This window comes from Raphanus sativus, chromosome 4 (assembly GCF_000801105.2).
Source record: "Raphanus sativus cultivar WK10039 chromosome 4, ASM80110v3, whole genome shotgun sequence".
NCBI lineage: Eukaryota > Viridiplantae > Streptophyta > Magnoliopsida > Brassicales > Brassicaceae > Raphanus > Raphanus sativus.
Genome location: NC_079514.1, coordinates 34,360,174 through 34,380,197, shown reverse-complemented (window position 1 = coordinate 34,380,197; position 20,024 = coordinate 34,360,174). Strand labels below are relative to the sequence as shown.

At 33.5% G+C, this 20,024-nt stretch overlaps 5 protein-coding genes across 8 annotated transcripts; 4 read left to right on the top strand and 1 right to left on the bottom strand.

The window, feature by feature from the left end:
* Positions 1 to 1,372: 1,372 nt before the first annotated feature.
* On the top strand, positions 1,373 to 2,931 carry LOC108837322 (serine/threonine-protein kinase STY13). Its single transcript, XM_018610378.2, has 2 exons — positions 1,373 to 2,310; positions 2,389 to 2,931. The coding sequence occupies exons 1-2, from the start codon at positions 1,412 to 1,414 to the stop codon at positions 2,726 to 2,728; spliced, it is 1,239 nt and encodes a 412-aa protein (XP_018465880.2). The 5' UTR covers positions 1,373 to 1,411; the 3' UTR covers positions 2,729 to 2,931.
* A 1,977-nt stretch (positions 2,932 to 4,908) lies between these two features.
* Positions 4,909 to 8,261, bottom strand: LOC108854069 (uncharacterized). Of its 3 annotated transcripts, XM_057007317.1 has the most exons (12): positions 8,000 to 8,261; positions 7,571 to 7,671; positions 7,453 to 7,487; positions 7,310 to 7,377; positions 6,988 to 7,227; positions 6,812 to 6,899; positions 6,250 to 6,740; positions 6,055 to 6,163; positions 5,721 to 5,776; positions 5,411 to 5,517; positions 5,219 to 5,306; positions 4,909 to 5,149 (listed from the first exon to the last, which is right to left on the bottom strand). In XM_057007317.1, exons 1-12 carry the CDS (start codon positions 8,123 to 8,125, stop codon positions 5,075 to 5,077), a joined length of 1,584 nt encoding a protein of 527 aa, XP_056863297.1. In that variant the 5' UTR covers positions 8,126 to 8,261; the 3' UTR covers positions 4,909 to 5,074. The 3 variants fall into 3 exon arrangements, with proteins under 3 accessions (XP_056863297.1, XP_056863296.1, XP_018483067.2); XM_057007316.1 differs by having other exon boundaries at positions 7,310 to 7,487; XM_018627565.2 differs by having other exon boundaries at positions 6,250 to 6,728; positions 7,310 to 7,487.
* Positions 8,262 to 10,728: 2,467 nt separating this feature from the next.
* Positions 10,729 to 11,936, top strand: LOC108850786 (F-box/kelch-repeat protein At2g22050-like). The gene has a single exon (XM_018624264.2). The coding sequence runs from the start codon at positions 10,785 to 10,787 to the stop codon at positions 11,934 to 11,936; it is 1,152 nt and encodes a 383-aa protein (XP_018479766.2). The 5' UTR covers positions 10,729 to 10,784.
* Positions 11,937 to 15,621: 3,685 nt separating this feature from the next.
* Positions 15,622 to 18,177, top strand: LOC108855906 (uncharacterized protein At2g24330). Of its 2 annotated transcripts, XM_018629834.2 has the most exons (6): positions 15,622 to 16,107; positions 16,203 to 16,347; positions 16,455 to 16,564; positions 17,125 to 17,545; positions 17,635 to 17,893; positions 17,988 to 18,177. In XM_018629834.2, exons 1-5 carry the CDS (start codon positions 15,802 to 15,804, stop codon positions 17,871 to 17,873), a joined length of 1,221 nt encoding a protein of 406 aa, XP_018485336.1. In that variant the 5' UTR covers positions 15,622 to 15,801; the 3' UTR covers positions 17,874 to 17,893; positions 17,988 to 18,177. The 2 variants fall into 2 exon arrangements, with proteins under 2 accessions (XP_018485336.1, XP_018485335.1); XM_018629833.2 differs by having other exon boundaries at positions 17,635 to 18,177.
* Positions 18,178 to 18,497: 320 nt separating this feature from the next.
* On the top strand, positions 18,498 to 20,013 carry LOC108852761 (uncharacterized). Its single transcript, XM_018626247.2, has 5 exons — positions 18,498 to 19,124; positions 19,208 to 19,244; positions 19,321 to 19,557; positions 19,622 to 19,669; positions 19,750 to 20,013. Exons 1-5 carry the CDS (start codon positions 18,823 to 18,825, stop codon positions 20,011 to 20,013), a joined length of 888 nt encoding a protein of 295 aa, XP_018481749.1. The 5' UTR covers positions 18,498 to 18,822.
* Positions 20,014 to 20,024: the final 11 nt, after the last annotated feature.

The window sequence follows — 20,024 nt, the reverse complement described above, 5'->3', positions numbered from 1 at the left end:
AAAAAAGAAAAAAAAAAGATGGTCTAACTAAACAGTAAATAGTTAACAACAGTTAATTGTTGGAAATTATCAAGTTTGACACTACAAATAATCTTGTTTTTATGCTTGAAATATATTTACATTATATTATTTATTAAAATATTCTAAATAACACATTAGTTTAGACATTAGAGTAAACTAGCTTTAATTTTATTGATATGAAATATCTAAGAAAAATCAACATAACCGAAAACACTTATAAAACTGAAATGACAGAGTTTAATTTGGATTAAAATTATGTATCTTTTTCATTTTAATATTGTTTATCATTTTCGTTTCAAAAAATATTATTAAAATTATGTATCATTATTTTTACAAAAGATCCTTCAACCACAAATGTAAACCACTAACAATATAAAATTGTCAAAAATAGCAATTAAATACAATATTGGACTTATTTTTGAAAACAAGTAGGTTGCGTACCTCATTTATCAAAATATTTCTCAAAATTTATGATGTGATGTCTTAATTATATATATATTATAAATGCAATAATGAACACCAGTTACAAAAAAAAAAAAATCTTTCTCAAAATATATTAGTTTTGTTGGCAAGGAATCCAAAAACTAGCCTGTAGAAGAAGAGGACAAAAGTAACGGTTGTGAAAAACAGAAGCCACCTGCTTTCAAACAAAAACGCTTACCTGATTTTATTCCATCTGTAAACTTTTATCAAAATACGAGATTTTTCTTCTTCTTTGTTTTTCTTTAATTGAAACAAACGAGTTTGAGAGGTTCGAGCGTTATAAAATAAAAGTTTCTGTTTAGACAATATAATAATAATTGTCTGAAAAGGAAGACAAGCGTTGGGTTTTCATTAGCTGGCAATAATATTATATTGCATAATTGTGTGAAACAGTCCCTGTGAGCGAGAGTGTGGCTTCAAAATATGGATAAAAAATTAAATAAAGCGAACCCAAAAATTAAATAAATAGTGAACGACAACTGACTCGTCTTCTTCATTCTTCATCTCCTCCTTCTTCTTCGTTCCTTTTTCTCTCAATTCCTTCTTAATTAGGTTTCTGATTTGATGAGCTAAAGATTCTTAGTTTCTAATATAATCAGTTGCTTCTCACTGTCTTCTTCTTCACCCTTTGATCCTTTTACTCAACTAATGTAAGAGATGTGTATTTCATGTGTTCCCCACTATTTTATTGGGCTTAGAAAGTTCTAGGTGAACCCTAAATAAGCTCAAGGTTCTTATTTTTCATTTCATAAATAAGTTTTCTGTGGTTTCATGCACTTAAAACACACAAAATCACTTTTGGTATCTTTTTTCTTGAAGTGATTGCTTAGAGTCATTTTTAGTTTAAATGATTTTTTTAATGTGTGTGTCCTTGCAGTTTGGTCGGAGAATAACTAAGGTTGGAAAGATGCTAGACGGAGCAAAGTTCAATGTGCTGAATCACAACAACAACAACAACAATGACAACAACTACTATGCTTTCACGCAAGACTTCTATCAGAAGCTTAATGAAGGCACCAACATGTCCATGCAGACGAGTAACGCTGGAGGTTCTGTGTCAATGTCTATCGGCAACAGCAGCGTTGGTTCCAGTGACGCTCTTATCAGCCACCCGGGGTTGAAGCCGCTGCGCAATAATGCCTACTCATCACCTTCTGTTGGCCAAAGCGTGTTCCGCCCGGCCGGGAAAGTCACACATTCGTTGAACGATGATGCCTTGGCTCATGCACTGATGGATAGCAGGTATCCAACCGAAGGGCTGGCTAACTACGAAGAGTGGACGATAAATCTGAGGAATCTCTACATGGGTCCTCCCTTTGCTCAGGGGGCTTTTGGTAAGTTATACAAAGGGACTTACAATGGGGTGGATGTGGCGATCAAGATACTCGAGAGGCCAGAGAACAACCTGGAAAAGGCGCAGTTCATGGAACAGCAGTTCCAGCAAGAGGTGACTATGCTTGCGAATCTGAAGCATCCAAACATCGTGAGGTTCATCGGTGCCTGTCGGAAGCCAATGGTGTGGTGTATAGTGACTGAGTACGCCAAAGGAGGTTCCGTGAGGCAGTTTCTGACAAAGAGACAGAACCGTGCAGTGCCGTTGAAGATAGCTGTGAAGCAGGCGTTGGATGTCGCTAGGGGTATGGCTTATGTCCATGCACGCAACTTCATACACAGAGATCTCAAGTCGGATAACCTCCTCATCTCTGCTGACAAGTCAATCAAGATTGCTGATTTTGGAGTTGCAAGAATCGAAGTTCAGACGCAAGGAATGACACCAGAAACCGGAACTTACAGATGGATGGCTCCGTAAGTTTCATTTTAAAACCTTTCTATAGTTCTTGTCTCTATACTAATGTTGATCATGTTTTCTGTTGATGGATGCAGGGAGATGATACAGCACAGAGCATACAACCAGAAAGTGGATGTGTATAGTTTTGGGATTGTGCTGTGGGAGTTAATCACAGGACAGCTACCGTTCCAGAACATGACAGCAGTACAGGCTGCGTTTGCAGTTGTGAACCGAGGATTCCGTCCAACGGTCCCAAACGACTGTCTCCCGGTGCTGAGTGAGATCATGACTCGATGCTGGGATGGTAACGCGGAAGTGCGTCCGAGTTTCGTTGAGGTTGTGAGTATGCTTGAAGCTGCGGAAACAGAGATAATGACGACAGCTAGAAAAGCCCGTTTCAGATGTTGCATGAGTCGGCCAATGACTATCGACTAAATAAAAGAGAAAGAAGAAGAAAATATATAAGAAAAAGGTCTTTTAGATAATTAAGTATGTGTCTGTGTGTCCGTTTGTATATCTATCTTATCTATCTTATTAAAACAGAAACATTCTGTTGGACCTAACATTTATTTTGTAAGTTTTTAAATTAAATACACCTTTATACTTTATAGTTAAACATACATTAAGTCACTAATGTTCCTTTCTTTATACTACTATCCATGTTTCCAAACAATATACTTATTTCTTTATACTACTATCAATGTTTCCAAACAATATATTTTTTATACTACTATCAATGTTTCCAAATAATCTATCTTATTAAAACAGAAACATTCTGTTGGACCTAACATTTATTTTGTAAGTTTTTAAATTAAATACACCTTTATACTTTATAGTTAAACATACATTAAGTCACTAATGTTCCTTTCTTTATACTACTATCCATGTTTCCAAACAATATACTTATTTCTTTATACTACTATCAATGTTTCCAAACAATATATTTTTTATACTACTATCAATGTTTCCAAATAATACAATAATTAATCTTAGTTATTTATATCTATCATTTTCTCTTTAAAATTTTGTAGAAACGTCATAATTTCATAAATTGCAAAATAGTGAACTTTAAAATTTCGATTATAAGATTACAAATTATGAAACTATTACAATTTAAATCCAATTAGATTACATATCGGTCATCAATCAGTTCAATCGGTTAGTCTCGGGTTTTAGTGATTTTTAATATGAATATTTTAAAAATCTATCTTATTAAAACAGAAACATTCTGTTGGACCTAACATTTATTTTGTAAGTTTTTAAATTAAATACACCTTTATACTTTATAGTTAAACATACATTAAGTCACTAATGTTCCTTTCTTTATACTACTATCCATGTTTCCAAACAATATACTTATTTCTTTATACTACTATCAATGTTTCCAAACAATATATTTTTTATACTACTATCAATGTTTCCAAATAATCTATCTTATTAAAACAGAAACATTCTGTTGGACCTAACATTTATTTTGTAAGTTTTTAAATTAAATACACCTTTATACTTTATAGTTAAACATACATTAAGTCACTAATGTTCCTTTCTTTATACTACTATCCATGTTTCCAAACAATATACTTATTTCTTTATACTACTATCAATGTTTCCAAACAATATATTTTTATACTACTATCAATGTTTCCAAATAATACAATAATTAATCTTAGTTATTTTATATCTATCATTTTCTCTTTAAAATTTTGTAGAAACGTCATAATTTCATAAATTGCAAAATAGTGAACTTTAAAATTTCGATTATAAGATTACAAATTATGAAACTATTACAATTTAAATCCAATTAGATTACATATCGGTCATCAATCAGTTCAATCGGTTAGTCTCGGGTTTTAGTGATTTTTAATATGAATATTTTAAAAATCTATCTTATTAAAACAGAAACATTCTGTTGGACCTAACATTTATTTTGTAAGTTTTTAAATTAAATACACCTTTATACTTTATAGTTAAACATACATTAAGTCACTAATGTTCCTTTCTTTATACTACTATCCATGTTTCCAAACAATATACTTATTTCTTTATACTACTATCAATGTTTCCAAACAATATATTTTTTATACTACTATCAATGTTTCCAAATAATACAATAATTAATCTTAGTTATTTTATATCTATCATTTTCTCTTTAAAATTTTGTAGAAACGTCATAATTTCATAAATTGCAAAATAGTGAACTTTAAAATTTCGATTATAAGATTACAAATTATGAAACTATTACAATTTAAATCCAATTAGATTACATATCGGTCATCAATCAGTTCAATCGGTTAGTCTCGGGTTTTAGTGATTTTTAATATGAATATTTTAAAAACATAAATTGAATTGTCAGATCTCCGGATTAACCGGTATAATCACAATCGGGTTGAATTTAAAAATACTGATTTAAATGCAAAAATATTTTAAATACACACTCTTTTAAAATAACCAAAATATTTGTTAAATTATTAGTGAATTTTTTCATCGTAAAATATCCCGCGCTTCAAAAGCGCGGGTCAAAATCTAGTTTATATATTAAAAGGTAATGTTGTGGTCTTAAGATAACAGAAGGTCTAGTTTGTGTGTTTATGTTCAGTTAATTAAGAAGAAAACAAAAAAGCAGAGATTAAAGTTTAGACTGTGTCCAAACAAATTTATTCTTATTAGTTTCTTCGTTCTTACTTAGAATCAAAAGTCCCATAAAAGCTGTACAACGACGTCGTTAAGCTGATGTTTTCGGACTACCTTTGCGTATTGCCCTACCATAATGTTTCTGGTGGTTTAACTTCCAGTGATTACCTGCGGTGCTCGTGTCTGCGACATTACTCCAGAAGTTATCATGTGTGACTCTGAAACCTGAACAGTTGGAAAACAGATAAGTTTGAGTTGGAACATGGACCAAGACAGAGAAGAACTGAAGTGGACCTTGATTGGTCTTGAATAGAAGATTGTGCCGCTAAGAGCTTTTGCATTGTTAACTGACTCCTTTGCAGCAAAAGTCACGAAAGCAGCCCTGGAGAAGGGATGATTTCTTATAACTATGATTACGATTTCTTGCTTAAAATGTGTATTGTGTGTGGTAAACTCTTGCTACGCATTAAGAGGAAGAGTTTTTACCCCATTGGATGTTGAGTTACTGGATCAGTTACGATCGTAACGTTCTTGACAGCTCCGCACTTGCTGAACAACATTGATATAGCTTCTTTTCTTGCCGCATAGTGTACCTGATAAGTTTCATGAAGGAGATATTTCAATAAGTTCCAGATATCTTTTAGTGACGTATTCTATACGACACAACTTCAGAACCATCATGCATTAAAGAGGATTGAATAATTTCTCAATCTAAGAATCATGTGAATAGAGGGTAGGGACTCGGGTAAAAATTCTAACATCATCCAAAGAAGAAAGTTTAAGGAAATAGGATTACGTTGGTAACATGTATGATGCTTGATTCTGTGACATCCTGTTGTTTCTGCAACTCGCCTGCACAGAAGAACTTATCAAGTGAAACGAGGCAGCATGATAGTCATAAAAGTAGAAGCATCAATGACTTATTCAGAAGATTACATAAGATTAAGCTTCAGGCGATTCTCAAATTAAGTTGAAAAATTGAATCGCATGAACTTGGAAATGGAAAGCAGTAAACTCAAGGCTTCAAAGAACAAAACATATCAGGTAATGGAAACTTTGGAATAGTAGTAGTATTTTAAAATTGGAAGAGAAATATTGGCTGGCTACTCCAGAACGTAGAGTTTACATACCAGATTGTGGTGAGCCTCTGAGTTCTTCAACTTTCTGTTTCTTCAAATGCTTCGCTTTATTAATCTGGATCTCTAGTTGTTGCAGCTTTTGTTTCATGTTCACTATTTCCTGATAAAAGGAAAGACATCATCGTTTGAGATGTGAGGAATCTCAAGATTCAAATGGCAATAAAGCATAATAGCTATCATACGTACTGAAAAAATATCTGGCCTTTTGGACTGATAGGAGAGCAGGCTTTGCTTTTCAACATCCTGTTTAGCTTGCTTATACTGAAGAACACTGCTAAGATCACCAACTGTAGCATCTACGGAATTGGGGTTGATGATGCCATATCGCCTCTTTCTGCTGAGGTTATGGGCGATATGAGGTTCAGTGTATGTAGTCGTTCCACTCTTGGGTTTCCTAGCTTCAAGGGGTGGGAAGACTCTGCGCCTGTAAGTGACTGCAGGAACTTCTCTCTGAAACGTCTCGCTATGTTGTTCAATATATGATGCAGGAAATGCGCGTCCAGGTGGCTGCTGAAGCGCTCTGCTTTCATCTGTCTGAATCCTAAACTTAGGCGATATAGGATATTCTTTGTCGCCTGGTCGCCCCAACCGATCCCAAACACTAACATGAAGGTTCATTTCCTGGCTCGAAGCTGCATTATGAGATCTTGCAGACACAGCTCCTCCTGAGTTGTTGTCTTTATGAGTGTGAGTATATCACTCGTCATGTTATTAAGAGATCATAAGAAGTCAAGAACCGAGATAGCACCTGAAGGGAGAGATGGAAAATATGATTGCCTCATTTCTCTTTCTGGAAAGTATAGGCGGTTCTGCATTCCGCTCCTTTCATCCACAGACTGTTGAGCAAAAGTGCAGAGGTTAAGCTACAGATCGGCACTGCATAAATATTTGGAAAAAAAAAGCAGATAGGAATAAGAAATTAACCTTTTCATATCTATCAGGATTCATACGACATGGTTGCTTAGTGGCTGAAATGATAACGGAGCGCAGTATTTTTCTAGAGTAATTAGCATTAGACGAGTTCCAACCCTCTCTCTGTTTAGGTTGTGTCCTTTTGCAAGGGCTATTAATGAGCTCTTGACGTAACATCTTCATGCTTTTAGCTTTTGGTGACACATGAGCAGCCTCAACGTCTTCTCGAGCAGTAGATGATATCAGCTTTTCCTGCAAAGACATCCACAATGAGACTTATACCCAAGAAAACAGGTTCAGCATTCACACATATGAGAAAATGTTTTTGTCTTACGTTCATCCGATAAGTAGGAGGAGTAGCAGCTTTGTGAACATAGTCATCAAGACTTGGGGAGATTGAACCTTGTTCGATTAGAGCACCATGAGAACCAAATTCAACACCAGTCCTAGGTTCAGAACCAGAAGTTTCTCGTTTACCTTGAGTAGTGTCCTTCAAAAGAAGCTCCCATAAGCTGCAAAGGAGAAAAACACAAACATTGAAATCGAACCCTTATGTATTCACTGAGTACATGAAGCTGGGACCCAGAAAGCAAACCATGAAACAAATTCTCCAGATTGCTCCCCAAGAAACACCTCCAAATAGTCTCGTGCCTGCCTCTGACTCTTCCCGTTACAAACAATCACCGTAGCATACTCCTGAAACAAGCTGATTCATCATAAAAAAAAATCCCAAAATCTCAACACAAAATCAAGCTTCAAAGGACCTTGCAACTCTGCTCCCAACTGATCAGATGCACAACAACAACAAGACGAGTCACGAAACGAGTCCCAAACAAAGCAGTTACGCATACGCATAGATCCTAAAAACTCGTTTCGGAAGTTATACGAGTCCGCCTATATGCTACGCTAATCTATATCATCCAAGAGTACGTACGTACAAGAGCACAAGAATTCGAAAATTCAAAACCCTAGGAAATCGTCTAGGGAGCTAAACGAAGATAAAAGGGAGAGGAAGATGACGAACAGCAAGGATGTCGTCGTCGTCGGAGTGCTGTTCAGAGAAGAGAGGAAGCATATCGGAGATAATCTGTCTCAGTCGGGAAGCGGAATCCGATTCTCGCCGCATCGGGAACGTTAATCCTTCGTCCATTCTTCGTCTCGCTTCGCTCGTAACTCTCGCCGCCTGCGATTCTCCGGATTGTCACCGAAGAAGATTCGAAGGGAAGCAAGTGAGAGCGAGGGTAAGCTTTTTCGCGAAATTGAAAAGAATTTGAGTGACAGCTGTGTTGTTCCCCTACAATCTATATTATTAAAGTTGAAGTACAAAATGGAGATGTTTGGAAACAAAGATAATAGAATAAATGAGATATGTTTGGTAATATGAATAGTAGAATAAATGAGATATGTTTGGCAATACGGATAGTAGAGATGGATAGTAGAGATGTGTACTTTCTTTTATTTACATATTTAGCCATTGTATTTTCAGTAAATTAATAACAAATGAAAATTAATTGGAAACATGAATAACATAATTAATACTTCTTTTTGTTTAAACATTTAGCTATTGTTTTTATAATAAATTAAACAACCTTCTTTCTATATTTTTTTTATTTAAAATTATGTCACTATATTTATAATTGTTTTTATTTAACATTCTTTATGGTGAAAATAAAAACACAAATTGAAATATAAATAGTATATTATGTAAAACAACAGTATTATTACCTTATTTAGTTTAGTCAAATATAAAATTTCAAGAGTTCAATTTTCAAAAAAAATATCATAAAATTAATAATAACTCATAGAAAACTAATGCAAAAAAAATTAAAACTTTGAAACATAGATAAAAGTATGTCAAGAAGAAAAAATAAGAAGAAAAAATAATGGCTTATGTTATTAATAAAAATTGGAAATCCATTATATCAGTTTTAAAAAATATACAAAATAGACTAATCTAATTACCTAAAAACATTGTTTTGACTAAAATAATCATAAAATAAAATTTAAATTTTAGATACATATTTCAAATCAAAATAATAATTTAAAGTTCATTTATATAAATTTTTCTAAAAACTATTCATATATTCAAAAATTATTTTACTAAAATATTTTCCAATAACCATTATTAAAAAATGTTTTCATTATATATAAGAAAATACAACAAAAAGATTAATTTTATATACCAACTTAAATTATGGTTTTTATATTTCAAATTAAACTTTAAGAATATAATATATATGATTATTTATAAGATGATACATATAAAATACTATTACTTATATGATTATTTATATGATGGACCAATTTTTTTTTGACGTCGAAAGACTATTCTATTATTTATATGATGGACCAATACAATTAATTATATGATGACATATACATGATACATAATAGTGACTAGGGCTGGACGTTCAGGTATCTATTCTGGTTTGTTTCGGATCTGTTTGAGTTTTGGGTTTCTAGGGTCAAAGATTTCAGCCCCATTCATATATTTCTAAATTTTAGTTCGAATTATAACTAGGGCTGGGCGTTCAGGTATCCGTTCGGGTTCGTTTCAGATCTGCTTGGGTTTTGGGTTTCGGAGGTCGAAGAATTCAGCTCCATTCAGATATTTCTAAATTTTATTTCGAATTATATTCGGATCTTTGCGGGTTCACTTCGGGTTCGGATAACTCATTTAAATTATTTTTTAAAATTCATTATATATTTTGAATTTCTTAAAATCTATAAATAAAATAATATATTGTATATAAATCTGAATAACATATGTCAGAATATCTAAACTTAACATATAAATCGGTTTGAAATATACACCCGCACGGGCGTGCGGGTCAAAATTTAGTTTAAATTACAATGTAAATATTTAATTAATATAAAAATATGTCACATTGTTTAAACAAAATATCAATGTAAAAGTATTGTATAGTTTCGTCTTAAAATCATTTATTTTTAACAACAAGTCAAATAAATATGTTGATTGGAGAGAGAATAAAACAAAACGAGAGAAACATATAGTTTACCAGAGACACTCTATGTGTCGAATTTATTATAAAGAAAATTTCACTATGATAAATACATTCAATAACTACAAAAAAATAATATATTTCATAAAACTGAAAAATAATACCCGCGCTTTCGAAGCGCGGGTCAAAATCTAGTTCTGTTTTATAAGAAGAAAAAAAGGCCCATCTGCGAGCGCGGCCAGTTTCCCTCCCTCGCACCACATTTAGTTGATATGTAACTTTTAATTAGGTTTTAATAATACGCCAAAGAGAAGTTTTTTGTTAAGATTTTGCTTTAGAAATAAAGCTGTGATTTTTTTTTTGCTCTAGCGGGAGATTTTATTGAAATAGAATTTTGGTTGTAGTTTTTAAAGAGGTGAAAACTTGATTTGTATAGATTAACCGTAGATTAATAATTATAAACTCCCTTAGTTTCAGAAATATCCATATTTTCGAAAAGATGTTTCGAAAATATATACTTTTTTATTTTTACAGTGTATTATTTAATGAAAATTTGTAAATTTCAAAAAATTAATGTTGTTTATTGAATATATATTTGTTAAAAATTTTAGAAATTTACTCTTCGTAAAAATAAATTTAAAATGGAAAGAGTATTAAATAATATATCAGTGGGTTAAAAGTTAAATTTATAGTGTTTTTATTAAATAAACAAAAAATTACACAATTTTTTGACCCGTTAAAATATGCGAACACATCATCTTACGTTTAACCACAAGTACTTTATAAACAGAAAAGGTCTTATTAGGTTATTTATGGTCAATTCTCTTCTTCTTTTTTTTCATATCGATGCTAGACACCATGTCAATTCCAGCGGCCTCCAGCTCCGAGAAGACACCACAAGGAGATAATTATCAGCCATCCTCATGTTTCTCTTCCTTGCCTGACGATATCGTTTTGAACTGCTTAACCCGCGTTCCGAGATGCGATGACCTAAACATCTCTTGCGTCTCCAAAACCCTAAGGTCACTCGTGCGTTCCCCCGAGCTCTGCCGTCTGCGATCTCTTCTCCCCAAGAAGTCCGTCTATCTCTTCTATTATCACCGCCACCAAGACACCGAAAGATGTCACTATATCACTTTGCGTCGGGGTGATGAGAAGATCACTACTCATGATGATGACTATCAGGTGGAACATAGATCTTGTTCACTGGCGGCGGGTCTCCTGACCTCTCCTTGTTTCGCTAAGTTCTCTTCTTATGCCGTCTCGGTGGGATCAATGATCTATTTCCCTGATCACGGATCTCCTCTTCCCTCCAAGAACTTTTGGGTCCTTGATACTCGATCCGTTACTCTACTACGGAAGGGTCCATGCATGAAAGTTGCTAGGTGGGCACGTGACGAAGCGATGGGAGTGGTCGATGGGAAGATATACGTGATTGGAGGAAGTGGTGTAGAGAGCCAAGTGGAAGTATTCGATCCGGAAACACAAACCTGGGAGTTCGCAGGCGAGGAGAAAGTGCGATGCGGGTCGCGGTTTAGTGCGTCGATGGAGCGCAAAGTTTACATGGTGGACTCACGACATGGGAGGATCAGTGCGTATACCCCGAGAGAAGGTATAAGCAATGAGGCGACGGAGAGGCTAAGTGATAACATGAACTGCATGTGTGTGGTGGAGAATGTGTTGTATGCTTGTTTTAAGTCGAGTGGTTTAATGTGGTTTGACACAAAGCTCAAGGTTTGGAGAAGATTGGTTGATTCTGATGGGAAGGTATCATTTTTTTCTTTAAAAAATGCTGAAAAAATGGCCGAGTACGAGGGGAAGTTAGCGGTTTTCTGGACACGGATTTTAACTGATGTGATGAAGACGGAGATTAGGTGTAAAATGATTGCATTGGATAGGGTAGGAGATGAGATTCGTGGGAAGATCGAGAGGTTTGATATTGTGGCCACATCCCCGCATGTCATTACTTTAAGCCATTGTTTAGTTTTGTCGGATTGATCCACTCATCATATGATCTAACATACTAAACTACTTTTTCATGCGCACAAGCTGTTATGTGAAATACATAGGGGAGACATGTATGTTGAAATACACAGATTTTAGTTTTTCGGGTTTATCAAAATCAGCCTCATTCGGATTATTTGAAATTTTGGTTCGGGACAGTTCTATCAGGTTCGGGTCATGTTAGGTAAATCTTCAAAGAATCGGTATAACTCAATGTATTTTCGGGTTCGAGTCTCAATCGGTTTTTGAGTTTTAAAATACCTGATTTGTAACTACTTTGTAACTAAAACATAAGTAAAGTCGGGTTTTCGAGTTTAAATACCTGCATTGAACATTTTTTGAATTAGGTTACCTATGGTCTGGTAGAGAATGTGTTGTATGCTTGTTTTAAATCGAGTGGTTGTGGTTTGATACAGAGCTCAAGGTTTAGAGAAGATTGGTTGATTCTGATGGGAATATAATATTGTATTCCTTTAATGCTGAAATAATGGTGGAGTTCGAGGGGAAGTTAGAGCATATACAACGGTAAATCCGTTTGTGGAATCCTTCAAAAAAATTTTATTATTATTTTTTCGTTTAATTAAAAAAAAAATTAATTAATCGTGGGCCACCACGTGTCGTGGAGCCGCGACACAATAACAAAACTCATTTTGGATCAGTTCTTAATTTCATATTTCTTAGCTATGATCCGACATAGAAACCAAAAAATATAATATTTTAATATTTTTTTTTAAGGATTGGGTTTATCATACCCCATTGCACATGTTCTTAGGAGTGATTGTTAAACTCAAAAAGAATCCCAATGCTGTCATAATACTCCATGTTGGTTGTCATAATCTACTGTAATTCATTTATGAAGCTTTCCTTCTTATCATGATGCTATCTTTTTGATAGGATTTGGTAAAAAGAAGCGGATGGGAAGGCACTGTTTTGAACTGCTTAACCAGCATTTCGAGATGATGTGACCTAAACATATTTTGCGTCTCCAAAATATTCTTTGTCTCACCGGTGGTCCATCTAGAAAATATTTTGGATGGGAAGGCACTCTTTTGAACTGCTTAACCAGCATGTCTTCGCCTACAGTCACGCAGATTCATAACATCAACTGAAGCTCATACTGGATGAGCCTTTAGGATACTCTCTTACAAAACAATGGAAGGCACCTTTTAAAAAAATATAAAGATTAAAAAGAGAGTGGTTGTACATAGAATAATACAATGTACAGCCTTCACTTGGGGGTATAAATATAACTTGAGAAAATGGTATGGTATGAATATGATTGATTGTTGAGAACGTGTTGTGTTGTTTAGAAGAAAAAACGCGTGGCAGTAATGATGCATAAAGGTAGCAAAAGAAAGTGGATGGAAACTAGTTAACACGTACTTTTCAAAAAAAAAAAAAACTAGTTAACACGTACTGAATCATACGATATCAAATCATAGAAAGTGGTTGTTGAATTCAAACCTAACTAGGTGTTTTACCCGTACATGCAGACTTAATAGTTTACAAAAATTATAAACAGATATACTATAAATTTTATATTTAATAACTAACTAAATATTAATTTTTATTCAATATTTTTTTATTTTAATAAAATATATTTGTTACATCAGTTTATTTTTAACAAAATATGTATATGAATTATTTTTTTTTATTTTTAAAAATATTTTTATTATATCAGTTTTAATGAGTTATCTGATTTCATAAAACTTAAATTCGTTTTTATGTTTGGGTTTTATTATATTAAATCATAATTCCTAAATATTTTACAATTAGTCATTAATATATGTGTTACTAACTAAAAGACTATGATAATAAATTATTAATTTATTTCGTTTGAAATTTTTTACATATTGATTATATTTTTTTGTAAATTTCTTTGTACACATATTTATTATATAGAAATAAATCTTAAAACTCACTTAATATTATTTTTCAATTATATAAAATTATTTAGTTATATACTTTATCTTTTCAACTTTATATTTAAAAAAAAATTAAGATAACAACACAACATACATATAGGAATTATATTTATATTTTAAAATATTTTTAGTTTTTGGATAAATCTTACTACTATTAATTTTAATCAATTACCTAATCGAATAAATTAATTTTCGTTTTTATTTTTAGCTTAATTATATTTTTTATTTATTAAGGGTATTATCGATATCAACCACTCTAATTTTTAACGGGAGAGCTCCGTTACGAAAAATCACTTCGTAAATAATAGTATAGATAACAACACTTGTTCATTTATTTCTACTTGCGTTCTGGTTAAACTGTTGGTTCGCCCTCTAATTAATAGGTAAAATTGAAGGACATAAAATTAATGAGAAAGTTGGGAAACTTAATAGATGTTTTTAGTTCTAAAAAGAAATTCCAGTACAAAGTAATAATATCTAACTTTAAAACTTAATAATATTTAATTTTAATTACTAGGATATCGATGTTACCCTTAATGAATTTGTATATATAATTAAAAACAAATTTATATTAATCAAATTATTTTTTAAAAAATAAGATAATTTTTATATATTGTGTTGTTATCTTAAAATAATTATTTCTATTATAAAAATTAAAAAATAAGATATAGAACGATATCCTTAATGAATTTTTAAATACAATTTATTTGATAAGAAAAACAAAATTTATATTAAATATATTTGATTTATATATGTTAGATAATTGTTAAAAATATATTGTGTTGTTATCTTAAAATAATTATTTTTGTTATAAAAGTTAAAAAAGATATAGAACGATACCCTTAATGAATTTTTAAATATAATTTATTTTATAAGAAAAACGAATTTATATTAAATATATTTGATTTATATATTATGTTAGATAATTGATAAAAATATATTCTAAAAACAAGATAATTCATTTTTTTGAACAAAGATAATTTATATATATATTGTGTTATTATTATATGCGAAGTATTTCACAGCAAAACTCTCACGTTAAAAGTTGGAGTGGTCAAAGTCAATGATACACTTAATGAATTTTTACATATAATTTATTTTATAATTAAAAATGAATTTTATATTAAATATATTTGATTTATATATTATGTTATCAACAAAAATATATTTCAAAAATAAGATAATTCTTATATATATTGTGTTATTATCTACAATCTATTATAAAAGTTAAAAATCAAGATAAACTTTCTCAAATGTAAATAACTAGATGTTTGATTTAAATTTTTCGAAAATATATCTTATCATGTGAATTAATAAGTACATAAAATAATAAATATTCATAAAAAAATAGTGCCCGCATATGCGGGTACAACACCGAGTTATATATATATATATATATATAACTATTTGAAGATTTCTTTTCTACATCAATTGTTTGACGATCACAAAGTTTATTCTGTGTTTAGATGTGTATAATGTTTTAATAAAAATCGTTTCGGATTTAAAGTAGATGTTTTGAAAGATTAATTCAGATTTTAAAATTCTTTCTCTAAATTATTGGTTAAATAAAATTGGAAATAATTTGATGTGTTTTTAATATTTTTTCATACACTGAAAATGATTCAACTATGTATATAGAAAAAAAAGTCTTTGTTTAATTATTTTTATTAAAACCATTATATTATACTAATACATAGGTTAACAATAAAGGTGTAATAAATGAATATAAAAGTTATTTCTCGTTTAGGCTTTGCTTCAAAGAAGGGGAAGAAGAAACCCTTTGGCAAAGAACGAAGCTTCGCGTTTCGCATCCTCTTTCACGACATTCCAAGTCTTTCTCCAGAGATTTCGACAAAGTTATCGATTCCCCAAGCAGAAGAATATCGGTTTTGCGAGATTCTCTAATTTGAATTTCAATTGCTTGGGGCAGATCAATGGCGTCGGGAGAGAAGGATCACGAAGGCGCGGCGGCGGTCGAGACCGTAGATCAGAACGATTCCGCCGCCGTCGTACCCTCGGAGGCTGCAGTATCCTCCGGCGGGGCGGAGAAGAAGGCGAAGGGGAAGGGTTTGTTCTCGCGGATCTGGAACTGGATATTTAGGGTTAAAGGAGACGATTTCGAGAAGAGGCTGAAAGGGATATCGAAGGAAGAAGCGACGATCAGATCCAGGATGAAGCGCAGATCGGTCACCAGGAGGAAACTCATTAGAAACCTCATCGCTTTCTCTGTCTTCTTCGAGGTCGGGTCAAGTCACATCTTCTTTTATCATCAAATGAAACAATAAAGTCGAGATCTTTTTGGTCAATGAAACAGTTTTTTTTTATTTGTCTTCAGGTGATTGCAGTGAGCTATGCGATTATGACGACTAGAGATGAAGATTTGGATTGGAAGCTGAGGAGTTTCAGGATCTTGCCTATGTTTCTTTTGCCTGCTCTTTCTTTCCTTACTTATTCTTCTCTCGTTAGCTTCACAAGGATGTGTGAGTTGTCTTTGTGTTTTTTTTTTCCATGGGAAAGGATGGAACTTTGGTGTTGGGTTTTGTTGTGTTGATCGTGTTTGTGTGTAATGGTTTTGGTTTTGGTGTAGGTGACCGCAGAGATCAAAACACATTGGAGAAGCTTCAAGGTGAAATGCTGGGGAAGATCGATGAGTTGAAAGAGAGGACCAATTACTTCACCACTCTCGATATTCTTCGTGTAAGATTTTAACTATGACACATGTCTGTTTAAGAGGATTTCTCACGCTGTTAGTCTGTTACTTGTTGATGTGCGTTGCTTTAGAGTTTCTGGTAGGTTGACCAACATAACACGTAGTGATGGCAACAGGTTTATCACCTCTACTTTGTCGTGGGATTTTACACAATTTTTGTTCATTTCTTTTATGTTTTTAGATTAATTGTTACAGATTATTGCATCAGGAGATGTTTAAGTTCAAGTTTGGGAAAGAGCATAGCATTGTAAATTTGTATTGGAACATTTCAGCCGTTAGACATTGTTTGAGAGTCACAAGTGTAGTCCAACCCTTCCACTGCATTTTCCTCCTTGTTTTTAAGCTGCACTGACTTTATTAACTGTCCAACTAGTTGCTCTATGTTCTAGCCAAATATTGTTTAATTATAGTTTTGGATTAAGCTATATATTTGGCTAGAATCGCTTCTTATTGCAATATGTTTTAGGATCTTTAAAGAGAAATAAAATGATTATTTTTTGATGCTTGCAACTGGAACTTGTACTTAACTTGAGGTATTTTGTATCAGAGGTTTGACCCTGACCCAGCTGCAAGGGCGGCTGCTGCAACTATTCTGGCATCCAAGTTGGGTGCTGATTCAGGCTTGAAAGTACACGTAGGAGATGAATCCCAACTTGATCCTGCCACAGGAAAGAGCAACGACATGGAGATCAAACACTCCCAAGGGCTCAGAAACCGAAAACAACCAAACACAAGACGAAGCACTGCTGGGTCCACTTCATCCCACCATTCAGATAATGAGTCTAACCATTCTGGGACAAGCGAAGGAACCACAGAGCAAAACCAGCAGATGGCTTTTGAGCATTTTAACCCTCAGGGATATGCTGCTCATGATGGTAGCTGGATCTCACGCATAGCGGCTCTCCTCGTTGGTGAAGATCCAACTCAGTCGTATGCACTCATATGCGGAAACTGCCATATGCATAACGGTGAGCGAGTCCCATTATCTTTGTTGTTTGAGACATTTTTCATCAATAACATAGTTTAACAATGTCTCTGTTTCTCACTCATCACGTAGGACTTTGCCGGAAAGAGGACTTCGAGTACACTACTTACTATTGTCCTCATTGTAGAGCCTTGAACAAGCCGAAGCATTCAGAAGAGCAGCAATCACTTGTTCCTCCTACTGCTAATACAGCCTCTCTGAATCCAATGGAAAGTGAAGTGATTAACAGCAGTAGCTCTACTAGTGAGCGTGGTGACAGTCCACTCCCTGCCGAGATTGTGGGAGAAGCCCCAGAAACAACTGAGAGCTAAGACAAGTTCTTGTGTGAGAGGTAAAGAAAAAAAAGGCTTTCATATGTGTTTGTGATAGAAAGAGAGTTTGAGATGATCCTTTCGGTCTTGCTAAAATCTTATACCTGCTTGCAGTTTTGATTGTGGAATGAAAAGTCTGAACAAAGACGATCGGAATAGGTTTTTTTATTTATTTTATCTTATTTTTCGTCTGTAAACAAATCGCACCGTGTATTTTTATTTATCTCTTTACTTTTGGTATGCAGCTTGTTTCTAGTTTGACTCAAATCACTTTCATCATATATAATTATATTTTTTGGTTTTACAGTATTTCAGTAACCAAGATGAAACGAGCTTTTTCGTTATATGTATGTAAATCGAATGAATTGTATTAGGGGTAATTTGGCGACAGTTCAGCTTGTTGAACCAATAAAGTCGAGATAAGTAATCTATATTTGTTAATTCTTAAGATGAATCTGATATCTCTATTCATTCTTGTCTGGATCTAAATATACATACACACAACAGTAAACCGTAGTCTAGTCTTTATATAAATATGGTGTTCAAAAAAAAAAAAAAGTCTTTATATAATAAATATATATAAATGAAGAAACACTGTGTATTACTAATACAGTATTAGTCAAAAGAAAAAACACTGTATGTAACTAGAAAATGTCCCATTTTGGTGAGAAAAGATGTCTTGAACTGTGATGCCAAAAAAAAAAGTCTAGAACTGAATCTGACATCCTTAACATAGTAACATGTATCACACAGCTCAGCTTCTTCTCCCCCACAAGATCGGACCAAATATTCTCCTCCATCACTTCTATATCTTCTTTGCCTTCCTCTCCTCTAAACATAAACCCACCAAAAACAAATATTTTAACCTTTTCTTTTTTTTTTTCCTTAGCTCTTAGAAAAGTTTTTCTTCTTCTTTACTTTTTTGCCTTAAGCAAAATTATTATTTGCTATGGGTAATGTGACGTCAAATGTAGCTGCAAAATTTGCTTTCTTTCCACCGTCACCGGCTACGTACGCCGTAAGTAAAGACGAGGAGACAGGAAAGCTCATGTTCAGCGGAGTCACGCCGGGAAAAAGCATGGACGTCCATCAAATTACCACTAAATCGGGCAACAAAGTTGTGGGTACGTTTTGGAAACACCAATTTGCAAGATTCACTCTTATTTATTCCCATGGCAATGCTGCTGATCTTGGCCAAATGGTCGACCTCTTCATCGAGCTCCGAGCTCATCTCCGTATCAACGTTATGAGGTTTATATAATACAAAAAAAAATCTACACCTTTTTTGTGTGTTGATGAACGAACCTTAACGTCTTTATATGTAAATGAATCAGCTATGACTATTCAGGCTATGGAGCTTCATCAGGCAAGGTATAAGAAAGAGATTCAATACTCAAGAAATTCAAAACATTTTTGTTATTGATTTGCACCTCTTTTATTAAAATAGCCGTCTGAGGTCAATACGTACCACGATATTGAGGCTGTATACAATTGCTTGAGGAGCGAGTACGGAATCAAGCAAGAGGAGATGATATTGTACGGTCAGTCCGTTGGAAGCGGACCAACGTTGTACTTAGCGTCTCGATTGAAGAGACTAAGAGGGATTGTTCTCCACAGCGCCATTCTCTCTGGCATTAGAGTTCTGTATCCTGTCAAAAGGACATTCTGGTTCGACATCTACAAAGTAAGCTCTTTCTCCCTTGTTAGTTTTGGTTCTTTTCGTCTCTCAAACTCTGTAAATTTTGCAGAACGTTGAAAGGATACGCCGTGTGACATGCCCTGTTCTTGTCATACATGTAAGATTATTACATAACATCTATTATTTTATTTTTTTCCAGAGAGATCATTATTAAACCTTGGTTTAATGAAACTGCAGGGAACAAAAGATGAGGTTGTGAACATGTCGCATGGGAAGAGATTGTGGGAGCTTTCAAAGGATAAATACGATCCGTTATGGGTTAAAGGAGGAGGGCATTGCAACTTGGAATCATACCCTGAGTACATAAAGCACCTGCGCAAGTTCATAAACGCAATGGAGAAACTCGCTATAATCAACCCGCCAAGCAAACAACCAGACGACGAGGAGCCAAGCGTTACCAAAACTAAGTACAACCATTGCTTAAGATTCAGGAAAAAATAGAGCTTGAATTG